The following is a 15,409-nucleotide window of genomic DNA, read 5'->3' as shown; positions in this document are numbered from 1 at the left end:
CTGAGGCTGAGGCTGCCCCACTGGGGTCCAACCAAGCCTGGGGGGGGGGGCTCTGGCTCCCTACAAAATAGAAAACGTGCCTTGTGCTTCCAGGATTTTATCTCACAGGGCCTCTCGCCACAGCTGACGGCAGGAGGGGCAAGGCTAACCCTGGGCCCAGAGCAGAGGCCACACTGGCTCCCGCCAGACAGGAGCAGTGCTCGCCACACAACTGAGGCTCCGAGGACCAGAAAGCACGCTGAGAGTGAAGGCAACCTTCCAGCCAGACCTCGGTGTGGCATCAGGAAGGCAGGGGGCTGCTGGCACCCGTGCCCTGGGCCCGCAGAGGACAGCCCCCACTCCTGCCACGGGGTCTGCAGCCTGGCTGGAGGCACCAGGGTGGGGGGGCCGGGATTGGGGGAAGCTGGAGACAGGACTCCTCCACCACTTCCAGGACACAAGCCAACCCGGCACATGGCAGGGGAGGTACGTGGTACCTGCTGCATGAATCCAGAGGGTCTGTCTCCCCTGGGGGGGGGGGGGGCAGCATTCCCCAGATGGTGTCCATGACGGGCACTGACCCATCTCCCAGTGACAGGTGTGCAGGAAAGGCCTGGGGAGGAGGTGGGAAGGGCCGGAGCTCATCCAGCAGGCCAGTGACAGACCCAGGCTGAGTCCCGCCCACTCTCCCTGACACGAGGCCACCGCACGGTGCAGAGAGAAGAGCACCCACCCGCTCCGTCAGAGCCAGAGCAGCTTGGGGAGTGCTGGTTCTCGCCTCTGGGCGATCTTCAACCACAGCTGTCTGTCCATAAACCGCCCAGAATGCTCCAGGCGCAGTTTCAGCACAGGGGGGCCCCCAGTGCCACAGTGGGGTCTGCTGACCCTTTGAGTCTCAGAACCCTGAAACCAACTGTTCCAGAGCCCAGAGTTCAGGGGACAGAAGGGTCTCCGGAGTCGGGGGTCCAGGAATCAGCAGGAAAAAAGGAAGTTGGCTCCAGCTCGCAGGCCTCCCCACAATGGAGCCCCTCTTCCTTCTGCTTCTGAACCCAGGCATTCGGGGGGTAGACAGGAAGCCCACGGCTCCATCTGTGGTACCACTAGAAATTTTGTTCCAGTTCAAAGACTGAACCTTCATCAGACTCAAGACCCTAGTTATGAAAATTCAGAAAGATAACTTACAGTAACAAACTACCTTTTCCTTTTCTAGAAACAATGAAGAAAAAAGGGAGTGTTTCCTATGATTTTTCAACGCCATGTTTTATTTTGAAATGAGCAGACACACATGCAGCTGTTAGAGGCAAGAGACCCCCCGCACGCCCCCTCCACAGGTTCCTTGGTGACACAGCCTGCGGGACTAGCGCCAAGGCTGCAACCAGGACAGGCCTTTGCAGCGACCAGAAACTCACAGCAACACCCAGCAGACTCCAGACAGAGCCAGTGATATAAAAGGTGTAGGGACCAACCATGACATCCGCCCAAGCTAACCCACACAGCGATGCCTCTGCTACCGCACGGATGGGACAATTTCCCCGTTTCATTTTGTTTGCAGCACCGGATTCAAACAGGAACTTCAGAAATGTGCACACTGACAACTCGGGAAGCTGCTTGGGTAACCCATGGAAGCTGCCACGAACCGGAGCCGCGTGGCCCTGTGCGCATGCTGGGGGCGTCGCGCTGGTGCTGAGCGGAGGCAGACGCGGGCTCTGGCCTCGAGGAGCTCACGGCCGGATGTAAGTGAGCTCCTGGAGGACAGGGAGAGCGGCGGCCAGAGCAGCTGTTGAGGGCAGCGGAGGCTCCTCGCAGAGCACAGCTCCTGGATCCAGACGCCTATGCACGTAGTGGGGCCTGTGCACCCCTCAGAAGGCTTTCAAATGCAAGACACAACACATGCAACACGCAGGGACAGAGACCGTTACCAGGAGAGACACCATCTGTGCTTCGCTAAGCGTCAGCTGCAGACGTGACAGCCAATGTAACTGGGAGATGCCGGCGAGCACAGGGGGTAGGTCTCCACCCACCACCTGCCAGGACACACCCACACCCTCCACCTGTTCCGCCAATGCCACTGTGGTCTGCCGCCCACACTCACAGTGTGAGAAAAAGCTAAATGTCAATAGAGACAGCAAGGTTATTTTTAATTCCAGGCTCCAACTCTCTGAGAGCCGGGGTTAAGAATGTAACCCCAACCTGAGCCCGGCTCCCCAAGCCTGCGGGTCCGCCACCACATGCACCCCAGAAGAGCCAGGATCCTTCCCCACCTACTTCTCCCCATCAAAATCCACCTGGCCTCGGAGAATAGGATGGAAGCTGCTAGATGCTCTTCCCAGGAACACACCTCAAAGAACAGACTCCAGGACCCCAATGGAGCTCACTTCCTCAGTTTTCAGGGAGGAGTCGTCGTCCAAGGGGTGAAGTCTTGTCCATCACTCCAGGGAGGGGTCCCACACCAATGTTCTTCAAACCCCAGGGGCTGGACTGTCAGTGGGCCCTGCCTCCCAGTCTCAGCTTCCCAGCCACAGGGCTACCTCCCCCGCCACACAGCATCACTTTGGGCTGGGCAAGCTGTGAGCACCAGACAGCCCAGAGCCAGGAGACCAGCATGGGTCAGGAGCGCCGGGCGGCTCTGCTTCTACTGCTACTTCTCGTAACCCCAGGGCGGAAATGGAGTTTGTGGTGAGAGGGTGAAGTTTGTCATAGACCCATATGCGCTAAAAAGCCCAAAGACTCCCAGGTACACAGACGTGGGTACGGGAGCTGGCCAAGATGACCAGTCCCACAAAACCCTGTGAACAGCCACACGGAGCTTCAGCCTGAGATGGGCACCAGGATGCCACTGCTCTCCCATGCTGTGCTGGGACCAGCTTACTGGGTCCTTGGGAGACAGGCTAGCCCCGAGCCAGCAGAGAGAGCTCTGCCCAGCCCCATTCCTGAGGTGTGACGCCACAGGTGTCTGCAGACAGAAGTGACCTCCAGCCCTGAGATGCCATCTTTACAAAGGTCAGGTTAGCTCTCTGGATACAAAGTCCTCCAATATTGCAAGTCATTCCTTTTATTTAGGACACATCTACCATTTCACAGCTGGTCTGTCCATTGATCTATAGTCTGCATGTCCAGCCCTGTCCCTGGAGGGCCCTCTCTCTAGTGGCAGCAGACACACGGATGGACACCAGGAGCAGACAGGCTAGGGTTTTGGGGGAGATGGGGGCAGACAAATCTCCACTTTCCTGTCTGAGAGGGAAGGAGGTGTGCAAGTGCTGCCCATAGGGACTGGGGACCAGTGGGGAGAGCCACCTGGAAGACCTTGGTGACACCTTCCTCCTTCTACTTTACTGGCCAGAGGGAACCATCCGCAGCCAGCCCCGTCTCTGCCATAGAGAGTCCTGACTGGTAGAGACTGCAGTAAGCCGCCCCTCCTGGCAGGAGCGGTGGGCCGGCCCTGACGCGGCACTGTAAGTCAGCACCGTCACTGGAGGCTGGTTCAATGTGGAACGTGGTCCATCTCCGCACTGCTTTGCCCAGATCACCACCTGGGGTGGATGTCCAGGGCAAAGTGCAAGTCAGGTGCCATGGGACAGAAGTGAAAAGCAATCCTGTTCTCAAGGGGCCCTAGCTGGGGACAGAGGGCCAACATGGGAACAGGCTGAGCTGTGGCTCTGCCTCCGAGCCTGTGGACATGGCTGCACAGTCAGGAAAGGGCACGGGGGAAGGGAATGGTGATGTGGACCAGGAGAATGGCAACTGTGGCAGCTGAGGAGGGAGGACAGGAGGGGGGCAGCTCACAGGACACACGCTCAGATGTCAACCTGAGTGTCCCCACAGGCTGGGAGAGCGCACCAGGGTGTGGCTGAAGTCTGCACAGGCTGTGGAGAGGCTCGGGGACGTCTTCAGGGTCATGAGATCACAGAACCCATGGCAAAGGAGGGCACGAGGACAGGGAAGGCTCCATGCTCTTCATCAGAAGAACGTAGACTCCACGGAGAAGGAAGCTGGTAAGTGGGCCCGCCCCACCCAGTCGAGGGGTCAGCATTTCTTACCGGGCATTTACGGCAGACAGCATTTGCCTGCTCCAGCACAGTCTTAGGGCCTTCTGAGAGCAAGCCGAGTCCCCAAAGAGGCTGTGAGGGAGTCTCCTTGGCAAGCCTCCCAGCAGGCAGGCAGGCATAGGACCGGGTCAGGCAGACCCCCAGCCCTTCATGGCCACCCAGAGAACGTGCAGATGCCACCCCTCTAAAGGGAAAGGCTAACCTCTCATTGGAGGCAAGCAGCTCACTGGGTCTTCCCGGACCTCCAGGCCCTGAGGGCCATGCCACCCGTCACCCCTGCTGCCAGCCCACGCTGACTTGGGTTGATGATTCCTCTTGGTATGAGCTCTGTCATCTACAAGTAGGACTGGCCGACTGGGCCTTCATCTGATTTTAGGGAACTCACGATCTGAACTCAGCACAGGCGTGGAGCCCAGCTACACCAGGCATGGTCAACAACGTCAGGCAGAGTGTCAGTTACAGCTTCCAGGCCTGAGGGCTGGCTCGGAAGGCAAAGGTCACATGCTAGGCCCTGCCCCGTGCTCACAGCAGGCCCCCCAGCCACGCCCACCTCCTTCCTAGTAAACTCTGAATCTGCTGCCTTCCTTTCATTTCCGGGAACGTGGAACTGGCCAGGAACTGAAGGCTGCACATTGAGTTTAATCTGGAAACACGAGACAGGGTAGAGCCAGGCAGAGTATTAAGTATGACTCGTACATGAATCTAGAAATAACATGTAATATACAAAAAATACACTTCTCAACGACTTCCAAAAAATCTACTGACACTCATTCTTAATCTGGCAGTGCTGACCTTGCCACACGTTAACGAAAATCAGGTTCTTCATGCTTGAAAGCATACTACAAAACTGTGAACACCTAACCCCACCTCAGTCAAGGCAGGCCCAGGGCTCTGGGAGCAGGCACAGAGCGCCAGCTCTCGTGGAGGCGATGCGGTAAGAAGCACTGACATGGCTTCTCTCCCCGAAAATAGCCAACAGTTCTGCACAAGACTCTCCAACATGTTTTCATGCTGCTCCAAATGAACCGTCTTTGGACTGTTTTCTCCCTCGGTGGCTTTTGGGCCCTGAGGAAGAGGAGAGAGCTGAGCCTCTGGGTACAAACTGAACAGGACACCTTGATCCAAATCCTCATCTCAGGGGCCCCGCTGCCTTCTGGGCCCTGTGGGCTGGTCAGGACCCCCAAAAGGTCTGAGCTATGGGGAAAAAACCAAAACGTGTTACTGGCTCCATGATAAAACAGCAAAATCCAAACAAAGGCTTCACTGAATGTCTACAGCATCTCATTAAGTCAATTCCATCAACTGTTAAATATAATTTCATCACATTTGGAAACCAAGGGTTAGATTCTTCTCACTTTGCAAGACCTATTGAATGTACAGTGAAAAATCACATGCCCAAATTGTGAGTTACAGCCACATAATTTCACAAGCAGAACAGTAATACCCTTGTAAAGTTTTACTCCCCCAAACAAGGATGTGCCATGTGTGGGTGGGCCTTGCAAAGGAAAGGCAGCCCTGGGCTACTAAAGCTTTGAGGACAAGTCCCAGCCAGAGGACAACACCCATCCCAGGAGAGGCAAGGGTAAGGACAGGTTGAGTCCCAGGGTGCAGAACAGGGACACGGTTTAGACCCCTCCCCGCTTTTACAGAGAAGAGCTGGAGAGCCAGGGGACTCCGGTGGGGCCACATGGCCTGGGTCTGAGACTAAAACCCAGCTCTCTGAAGTAGCAAGCAAGGGTCAGTCTCAGAGGCCTTCCCCAGGCAGAAGCTGCTAAGAGCTGCTCAGAGCCTCCCACACGCCTCCCAGCCCAGGGCAGGACGCAGCTCAGAGTCTCCCCCATGCACCCCATTTCCCCCTCCCATCCCCGGAGCAGGACACAGCTCGGAGTCCCTCCCCTCTGATGCAGGACACTGGTCGAATCCCGCCCAGTCCCCCCGCTATCCACCCAGTACAGGACCAAGTTCGGAGCCCCCCACCTCCCCCCGGTGTAAGACCCAGCTCGGAGCTCCCCACGACTACCCCTACCTCCCGCTGCAGGACACAGCTTGGGGCCCCCTCCTCACCGCGCAGACCGTCGAGATGGTGAGCAGGGCGCTCTAGGGCCCCAGGAGGCGGGGGAAGGTGGACCCGGGTAGCTGGGCGAGGCTCCCAGGACGATGTGACCCCGGCAGCGGCGTGGGCCCACCCGCGCCCGACCCCATGAGAGAAGGGCACCCCGCCCTCACAGCGAGCGGTCTTACGGGAACCCGTCTTACCCAGGCCAGACACCCCGCAGCACCCCCCACCCCGACGCGCCCCACCCTCCGCGCGCTCGGGCAGGGCGGAATTCCGCCCCCACCCACCTCCCGCGACTGGGCCCCGCTCCCGGGTTCGGCGTACTGACCTCCGCTTACCGGGCAGTCAGTGCGCTCAGGGCCCGCCCGGCCGCAGAGCCCGCGCACTGCGCATGTCAGGCCGGCCTGGCTCGGCTGGAACCGGATCCAGCCGGCCTGGTGGTGACGCAAGCACGCGGGCGCTCGGCTAGTGAGGTCCCAGCGTGCGGGCGTGGCTCCGGGCGGTGGGCTGGACCCGGCGGGCGAGGCGCCGAGTGTGGGCGTGTCTACAAGCAGAGGGCGGAGACTGTCGCCGCAGGTGGGCGCGGACCCCCTCCGCGTTACCCCAGCCCGGCTCTGCAAAGGAGGCAGGAGAGGTGCGGCGCCAGGTTCGTTATTCAAAAAGGTTGTTCAGAAGAGGAACAGCGATTCAGGACAGCTTCTCGGTCCACAGCTGGGCCACCAAGAGCCCACGCGCAGAGGTCTGCCTATTTCCAGGCCCTGCTTCCGGGCTGCTCCCGACAGGAGAGGCAGGAAGACCAGTGCTGCAGTGCCCCCAGTCGCTCCCCATTTGTCTGCCCACAACATGGACCCCCATCTGACTGGCAGGCTTTGGTCCCGCGCCCTGGCCCCACTCCCACATCTCCACCACTTGAGCACCCTTGGGTTCATTGAACCTGTCCTGCTGTCTCCTCCCCAGGGCCTTTGCACAAGCTCTTCCCTTTGCTTGGAGCCTCACGACCAGTCTGCCTCAGTTTCTGAGAAAACTGCTTCACCTTCTGAGCACCCTCCCAATCACAGCCCCGCAGCCCTTCTCTAAGTGGATACCCACTGGAATCTACTGATTAATATCTAGTCCCCCCCAACTGGGGGCTCTGCAGGGTAGGCTCTAAGACACTGCCCAGCCAAACGTAAGTGTTCAGCAGAGAACCACCGAATAAATCAGTCACAAAGATTTTCCCTTACCATGTGAACACCTCAATCTCTTCTGGAGGATGTGTTCCCTCCTGTAAGACAGCAGGTGAATCTTAGAACGCAAGAAAAAAAAAAACACACTCAGGCAGCCAGGAGACTTCCAAATCCATCCAGGGGCCTACTGGAGGCTCCAGTGGCAGGGTTGGTTGGGGACAGGTGCGGAGGGCATCTCAACCACCTCTCTGGCAGAGATCAGAAGCCAGGCATCCCAGGACACTGTACTCTGGCTGCTGGGACAGCTCAAGAAGCCATTTCTTCATTTGCCCACTGTGTGCTGGCTGGCGGGTGTGGGTGTCCCATCTTCCCAGTCTGATAAGGATCTTCAAGGTGCAGGAGCCAGAACAGACTCACTTTTTTTTTTTTTTAAAGATTTTATTTATTTATTTGATACAATATACAGCGAGAGAGGGAACACAAGCAGGGGGAGCGGGAGAGGGAGAAGCAGGCCTTCCGCCAAGCAGGGAGCCGGATGCAGGGCTCGATCCCAGGATGCTGGGATCATGACCTGAGCCGAAGGCAGATGCCTAATGACCCAAGCGCCCTTGGGATGGACTCTTTCTGTGCTTTTCCTCTGGGTCATTTCACCCCTACCCACGGGCTGATCCACACAGAGGCTTGCTCAACGGTGATGATAGGGGCAGGCACACAGGGACTGCAGAGGCCTGTGCCAGAGCCAGATGGATGAAGGGAAAGGCAGGGGGCAGGGTGGGGACAGCCTCTGTGCCCTGTGTTCTCACCTGTGCTGTCTTGCTTAATCCCTGGAATGCAGGCATCAGCATCCCCACTTTACAGATAAGGAAACTGAGATTCAGAACTTTTTTTTTTTTTTTAAAGATTTTTATTTTTATTGAGAGAGAATGAGTGAGAGAGAGCACGAGAGAGGAGAAGGTCAGAGGGAGAAGCAGACTCCCCAAGGAGCTGGGAGCCCGATGCGGGACTCGATCCCGGAAATCCAGGATCATGACCTGAGCTGAAGACAGTTGCCCAACCAGCTGAGCCACCCAGGCGCCCTCAGAACTGTTTTTTAAAAAGTTTCCCAAGACTGCCAGTTTCTGGAAAGGACTTCATTCTGGGACTTCTGAGTCCGAGAAGATCTACGTGCTGATTTTCTAGTGCATTCCAGTGTCACTACTCAGCTTTAAGAGCCCTCTGATTGATTGCTTTCTTCACACCCCCTGTCTGGTTCAGTGACTCAGCAGCAGCCCTGGGAGAGGGAGCGGGAAGGGGAGGGAGCTGGCCTGCCACACCACACGCAGGGATGGGACACATGGCTCTGAGTGCACTCTCATGCCCTCCACCATGTACCCACACTTCACAGAGGAAGGGCCTGGGACTCAGTGAGGGCCCCAAATGTGCTAGACCTGGCTACTCCAGACCCACTGTCCCTTCCAGTCCCTGCAGTTTGAGCTCTACCACCCCTGGGGCACATGCAGAGGCCCAGGCACTGGGCAGGTGGGGCTCTCCCCCACAGCAGGCACTGCCAGGCCATGCTTCTCAGCAGCTGTCTGAGCCTGGGCCTCAACAGAGAGCAGCAGGCACAAGACTACTCACTGAACCTGTGGGGTTCAGGGTGGGGCCCCAAGAGAAATGGTACCTAGTACAGCCTGAGAGCCTTTGTGGACAAGGTCCAGCTGGTAGAATGACCAAGAGCCCTGCCTGCCGTGTGGGCCTGGCAGCAATACCTGCGTCTGTCCCAGGGACCCCAGAACCACACCCTCTCCAGGCAACTTAGCTCAGCAGCTCCTGGTCAGGAAGAGCCGGGATCGAAGACTAGTACTCATTTCACACGTATTTGTTTAGCAATGTTTTCACACTAAATACTCCTCTGAGTGGTGATTATACTGTGGGGTAAAAAACAGACAAAAACGCCTGCATCCACAGTCCGAATGTGTGTTTCCCCCAAACTCATATGCTCGAACCTAATCCCTGGTGTGATGTTATCTGGAGGTGAGGCCCTGGGGGAAATGCACGGGTCATGAGGGCAGAGACCCAGAGAGCTCCCTCGCCCCTTCCACCATGTGAGGACACATCCTGAAGATGGCCCTTCATGAACCGGGGGAGGCCTTCCCCAGAACCCGGCCATACCAGCACCTTGATCTTGAACGTCCAGCCTCCAGAACTGTGGGAAATCACTGTTTGTAAACCACGCCAGCATTCTGTGGCATTCTGCTACTGTGGCCTGAAGTGACAGAGACACCTGCCCACAGTGAGATTCCATGAGAAGACTAAAATACTCAGGGGACAATTAGGGAGCATAGTTGGAGAGTAAGTTGATTTTAACGTGTTGTGATTGAAACATCTGGGGGAGGATGAAAGTCAAGAAACAGTGGTGGGAACGCAGCACCTGAGACCCAAGGTAAGAGCACGGCCTGTGGTATGTGGGAGAAAGGGGTACAGTAAGTACACAAGTCCTGGGGAGGGGGCATGGAGGCCTGCATGAGGCAGACGAGAAGCTGGGTGGTTGGGGCCATGGGAGGAATGTAGAGCTACCCCATGAGGCTGGGGGTTCTAGAACCATGAAATACTCACCAGACCTTCCCCCAGAGGCAATACAAACTAGCCTTCAAAACCAGGGTGCCAGGCCTCCAAGATCATGTTGATCATTCTGAGTCACGAAAGAAAGAATAACTATGTTGGATATAGACATTACTAACTAGAATGTTTGGTCCATCCGCATGCCCAATTTTCTGGGCATGCGGCCTCCCAGAGGACCAATCATTGGTGAAATCCACAGGATATGCTGCAGGGGGTTTGGAATCCCCACCTGGATACAGACAGGCACACCCTATAAAGCTCCGGGACACAGCACTTTCCTCCCACTGAGCCTCCAGGCAGAGGCCCTGCAGGGCATGGTATCTGATGGACAGAAGCAGTGCATGGCACAAGGGAGCTAAGTGGTAAAGTCGCAGGCAAGCAGGGTCTGCTGTCAGCCACCAGCAAGAGGAAGCCAAGCCAAGCACAGCTGCAGGCCTTCCCAGCTCTGGTCTCCGGGCCACGTCGGCCCCTCCCCTCCCCGGCAGGCCAGGGCCCCCATCACTCCAGCTGTAGGATGTCTCCTAGAGAGCCTCCCGCCCAGGCCCAAGTGGTCTCCCTGGAGTTCCGTCACCTGCTGATAGGAGGACGCACGGCAGCTCCATGCAAGCTCTGGCCTGACACAGGCCAGGAGGGGCCACTTCCCAGTGCAGCCATGAAGCCAGTACCGGCCTGACAGCACGAAACAGAAAAACCACAGACCGACATCCCGATCCTAATCAGCAACACATAGAAAGAACCGCAGACCGCAACTGTTTACCCAGGGACGCAGGGCTAATTCAGTCCTCAAGAATCAATCTGTATAATCCACCTTATCAACCGGCTAAAGAAGGAAGAACACACCATCCTATCAACTGAGGCAGAAAAAGCCCTGGACAAAATTCAAATCCCATTCAGGACATACCTCCTCAGAAACCTGCTAATTGCAGGAAGCTTCCTCAACTTGAGAAATAACATCCACACCCCGACCTGCTCCGCCAGTCCAGGAGCAAGACAGGAAGACCCTCTTACTACTGCTAGTCCACTGCTAGTAGAGTCCTAAACCTGCATGACCAGGCAGCAAGAGGGAACCAAAAACATTCAGATTGGAAGAGAAGAAATACAACAGCCTGTATTTATAGATGGTATGGCGGTCAATACACAAAATCCCAAGGAACCTACAAAATAACTCCGAGAACGCACAAATCCAGCAAGATCACAGCACAGAGGATCAGCATGCAAAAGTTGGTCATATTTCTAGGACTTAGCGGTAAATGTACAGAAAACCAAATAAAATACATTGCCACCTACAATTGCTCAAACAAAACAAAACAAAACAAAACAAAACTTAGTTGGAAATCCAATAAAACATATTCAGGATCTGCATGCTGAAAACCAAAAAGAAAGCAGATGAAAGAAATCCATCTAAGGAAATGGGAGATGCACTGCGTTCTCAGACTGGAACCCAACCTGGTAAAGCCATTTCCTCCCAAGAGGAGAGACTGCTTTCATGCAAAACTGTGGCCAGACTTTTCACACATATATACAAGATGATTCTAGGATTTATATGGCAGATCGGAGGAACTAGAATACTTAGGGTAATTCTGAAAAAGGAAAACAAAGTAGGTAGGATCACTCTATTTCATTTTAAGACTTACTGTATAGCTACCGCAGTCAAGACAGCGTGCTACTGATGGAGGGAGACACACGCATGAACAGAAAGGGACAGAGAGCCCAAAACTGTCTCATCCACATGTTGAATTTTGACAAAAGTGTAAAAGTAATTCATTGGATGAAAGACAGTCTTTTCAACAAATGATCCTGGAGCAACAGGACATCCACAGGCGAAAAAGGAACCTTGAACCAAAGAAGATGTACAGATGACAAATAAACGTATAAAAAATTCTCAACATCATGTATCACACACACCCATGAGAACGGCCAAAATCTGCAACACTGTCCCCAACAGGTGCTGGTGAGGACGCGGAGCCGCGGGGTACTAGTGGCAATGCGAGATGGGGCGGCCACTCTGGAGGACGGTTTGGCAGTTCCTTACAAAACTAAGCGTATTCTCACCACACGATCCAAACAATCATCCTCCTTGGTGTTTACCCGAAGGAACTGAAAACTTAGATCTACGCCAAAACCTGCACACACATGTTGACAGCAGCTGTATTCTTAACTGCCAAAATTTGGAAACAGCCAGCATGTTCTTCAGCAGGTGAAGGATAAACAAACGGTGGTCCCCACAGACAGTGGGATATTGTGCAGCACTAAAAAGAAGTGAGCTCTGAAAGCCATGGAGGGCACGGAGGAGGAGCCGTAAATGTGCGTTCCTCAGTGAAGGAAGCCGGTGTGAAAAGGCTTTCACTGAACGATTCCAACGGTATGACGTTCTGGAAAAGGTGGCACTGCGGAGATCAGCGGGTGCCAGGGGTTATGTGGGTGGAGGGTGGGGAGGAATCGGCAGAGCACAGAGGCTCTTCCAGCGGCGAGTCTTCTCTGTATGATGCTGTAGGGCAGACATCTGTCCTCCACATCTGTCACAGTCATAGAATGTACGCCACCCAGACTGCACGCTAATGCGGAGCCGTGGACTCTGGGTGATGACGAGTCACTGTAGGTTCATCGACCTTGAGAAATGCACCATGCGGGGTGGGGGGTGGGCAGATAATGGTGGGAGGCTGTGCGTGCGTGGGGACAGGGGAATATGGGAAATCTCTGTACCCTTTGCTCAACTTTGCTGTGAACCTAAAACTGGCATTAAAACAGTCTATTCAAAAAAAGAAAAAAAAGGGTGACTGGCTGGCTCAGACAGAGGAGCATGCCACTTGATCTCCGAGTCGTGAGTCTGAGCCCTACATTGGGTATAGAGAGTATACACAACAAAAACCTGACCTAATCCTCACAAATATTAACATACGAAAATGAACTCAGATGGATCATAGACTTATCTATCAAATACAAAACTTTTAGAAGAAAACACAAGAGAAAGTCTTTGGGACATAGGAATTAGTGAAGAACTTCTTAAACATGACACTAAACGCAGATCCATTAAAAATAAATAAATAAATAAAGGAGCTTTTCTCTTCTCTTCGAAAGACCTTGCTGAGGGGGCAGAAAGACGAGCCACAGGCCAGGCCAAAGTATTTACAAACTCCATGGGTAACACAAGTCTCATATCTAGAACACGCAGAGAACTCTTGCAACTTGACAGGAAGAAAACAAACAACCCAACTAGAAAATGGGAGAGACAGACATGTCCCCAAAGAAGGTACAGGGATGGCAAACAAGCACACAGAGAGACGAGTGCTATCACGGCATATCAGCAAACCAAGAACATGAGGAGGGACCACGCCACACCTGTCGGAGCAGCTGAGAGCTGCGGGGACGACTGCCAGGGCCGACAAGGCCACACTCGGCCACTGGGAGGGCACAAATGCTGCGGCCGCCCTGGAAAACCATCTGGCTGGTTCTTCAAAAACTGAACATGCACGTGCCCTATGACCCAGCAACTGAGAAATGAAAATTTATGTTCACGCAAAAACCTGTCACAACTGTTGGGCTGCTTGGTCTGTAGTAGCTCCAAGCTGGACAACGCAGCTTGAGCTCTGAGCGGTGAGTGAACACTAACCCGGCCCTCTGTCCCCTGACTGCTGCTGGGAAGTAAAAAGGAGTGGTCCAATGGTACACGACAAAAACTTGGACCTCTAAGGACATCAGGATGAGTGAAAACAGCCCATCCCCAAAGGACACACACCAGATGGCTCCATTTATGTAACATCCTCGTGAGGACACAACCACAGAGGGGATAGGTGGCTGCCAGGAAGGGGCAGAGAGAGAGAGAGAGAGAGAGTGAGTGTGAGTGTGTGTGTGTATGTGTGTGTGACTGTAAGGGGCAGTATGGCCGTGGAGGAGACTTTTTGTGTCTTGCCATTGGTGGTCATGGGGGGACACACGAGCATTGTGTCACGGTGCCCACAGCAGCTTCCTGGTTTTGGTATTGTTCTAGAGTCATGCAGAATATAACCATCAGGGAAAAGTGGGGGAAAGGTACAAGGACCGCTCTCTGCTATTTTTGCAACTTACTGGGAATCTATAATTATTTAAAAATAAAAAGCCAGAAAAAAAAAGAGAGAGAGCTCCAGAACAGAAACACCACCAAAAAAGCAACTTCTGTGCCCCCAGTATGGGGGGGCTGGGCGTGGCTCAGAAAAGCTGTCCCCACATAAGCTGGATATGTCGGTGACAGCCCGACTTTCAAGCCAGGAGTAAGGCCACTGTCGGGACCCTGCCTCGCTCAGTCCTCGCTGGTCTCCAGGACTGGCCAAAGGCCCAGCAGCCAGCAAACCTGCCCTCCCCTCCCTCCCTGCCCCAAGCCCACATTTTTCCAGACTGTGGAGCCTGGGCCCCTCCTGCCTTTGCTGGACAGGCTGTGCTGGGGGTACCAAGCAGAACTATCTCCCACTGTCTCCCAAAGCCCCCCCGCCCAGTAGAATACTGGCACATTGGCCAGACGTGGGGGCTGGGGTCTTTTGCTGTTGTGGAAATGGCAGCCCTTCTGGCCTCACCACTCCTGAGCTTCTTGGGCAGAAGACAACAGGTACAGCCTACCGGGCAGGTGGCTGCACTCTGGGACCAAGCCGGCTGTCACAGGCCCACTTGGGCGCCAGCTCCTCCACGCCCACTCCCACTCTGTTCAGGAAATGCTCCTGAGCACGCTATTTTTAACGCCGATGAAAGGCTTCAGAGGAGGAAAAGCAAACAGCCAGCCTCCAGATTCCAGTTCTTCCTGCTAAGTCCCACGGGGACTCAGTGCCCGAAATCTGCGCGCCCACGAGGCCCCACCCAGGCTGAGGCTGAGGCAGGGACAGGGGCCTGCGAGGCCACCAAGCTGAGCCCAGGCCCTGCAGAGCCCAGGTCCCAGGCCTGGTATGACCTGCCCCTGTGCCGGGAGCAGCGGTGCGCGGTCTCTGTCTTTGGCCCCCTCTTTTGGAAATTTTACAGGAGATCCCAAAGATACACAAAATTATGTTGAATCCTTGTGGGTTCAGCAGTATGACTCGTCTTTCCACTCCTGCCCTAGCTTCAGATGACTCTGAAGCAAAGCCCAGACATCACGTCTACCTTCACTATATACCACACTCCACTGTGTTCGTGGGGAAAGCAGCGAGGAGCCTGTGCTCCCAGGCCCAGGACCCAGAGGAAGGAAGGTTTCTCCTCACCCAGCAACAGCCCAGCCAATGTGAAGCCCTCACTCCGGCCTCTTCCAGTGGGCTCCCGTCCCAAGCAGCATCGCCATGCCCCATCCATCTGTTCTAAGACTGGCCTGTGGGTCACCTCGCTATGCCCGCTCTCACTGCGATTCTTTTGCCATTCTGGAAGAAGGAGCTACTTTTCTGATAAAGTAACTGGCTGTTCTATTTGTACGGTTAACATTATTACATAATTTGTGTGTATGTGTATAGTATAAAATCCAGACGTAAGATTATATAAATAAAAGTATATAACTACAAAGAACAGCCTTGTCTAAGAAACAGAGTATCTTTATTAACGTGTTATGTGGGAGCTGGATGGTGAGTTCT

The 15,409-nt window shown here is 54.8% G+C and overlaps 1 protein-coding gene and 1 long non-coding RNA gene across 3 annotated transcripts in view; both read right to left on the bottom strand.

Moving 5' to 3' along the window:
• The window catches only part of LOC111145649 (chromosome unknown C7orf50 homolog), a 114,392-nt gene that overhangs the window by 18,240 nt on the left and 80,743 nt on the right, over window positions 1–15,409 (bottom strand). The window contains exon 4 of one of the 2 annotated variants that reach the window (XM_022500719.1): window positions 2,522–2,528. The exons of the other annotated variant lie outside the window; for it this stretch is intronic. Within the exon in view, the coding sequence (XP_022356427.1) occupies window positions 2,522–2,528 (7 nt within the window). The remainder of the gene's footprint in view (window positions 1–2,521; window positions 2,529–15,409) is intronic. 2 annotated transcript variants of the gene reach the window in all.
• Window positions 4,723–6,498, bottom strand: LOC111145650. The gene is made up of 2 exons (XR_002640486.1): window positions 6,410–6,498; window positions 4,723–5,219 (listed from the first exon to the last, which is right to left on the bottom strand). It is a non-coding gene; the product is annotated as an uncharacterized LOC111145650 (long non-coding RNA).

This window comes from Enhydra lutris, unplaced genomic scaffold (assembly GCF_002288905.1).
Source record: "Enhydra lutris kenyoni isolate GAN:26980312 unplaced genomic scaffold, ASM228890v2 scaffoldscaffold13, whole genome shotgun sequence".
Taxonomy (NCBI): Eukaryota; Metazoa; Chordata; class Mammalia; order Carnivora; family Mustelidae; genus Enhydra; species Enhydra lutris.
This window is presented reverse-complemented; position numbering and strand designations above follow the sequence as displayed.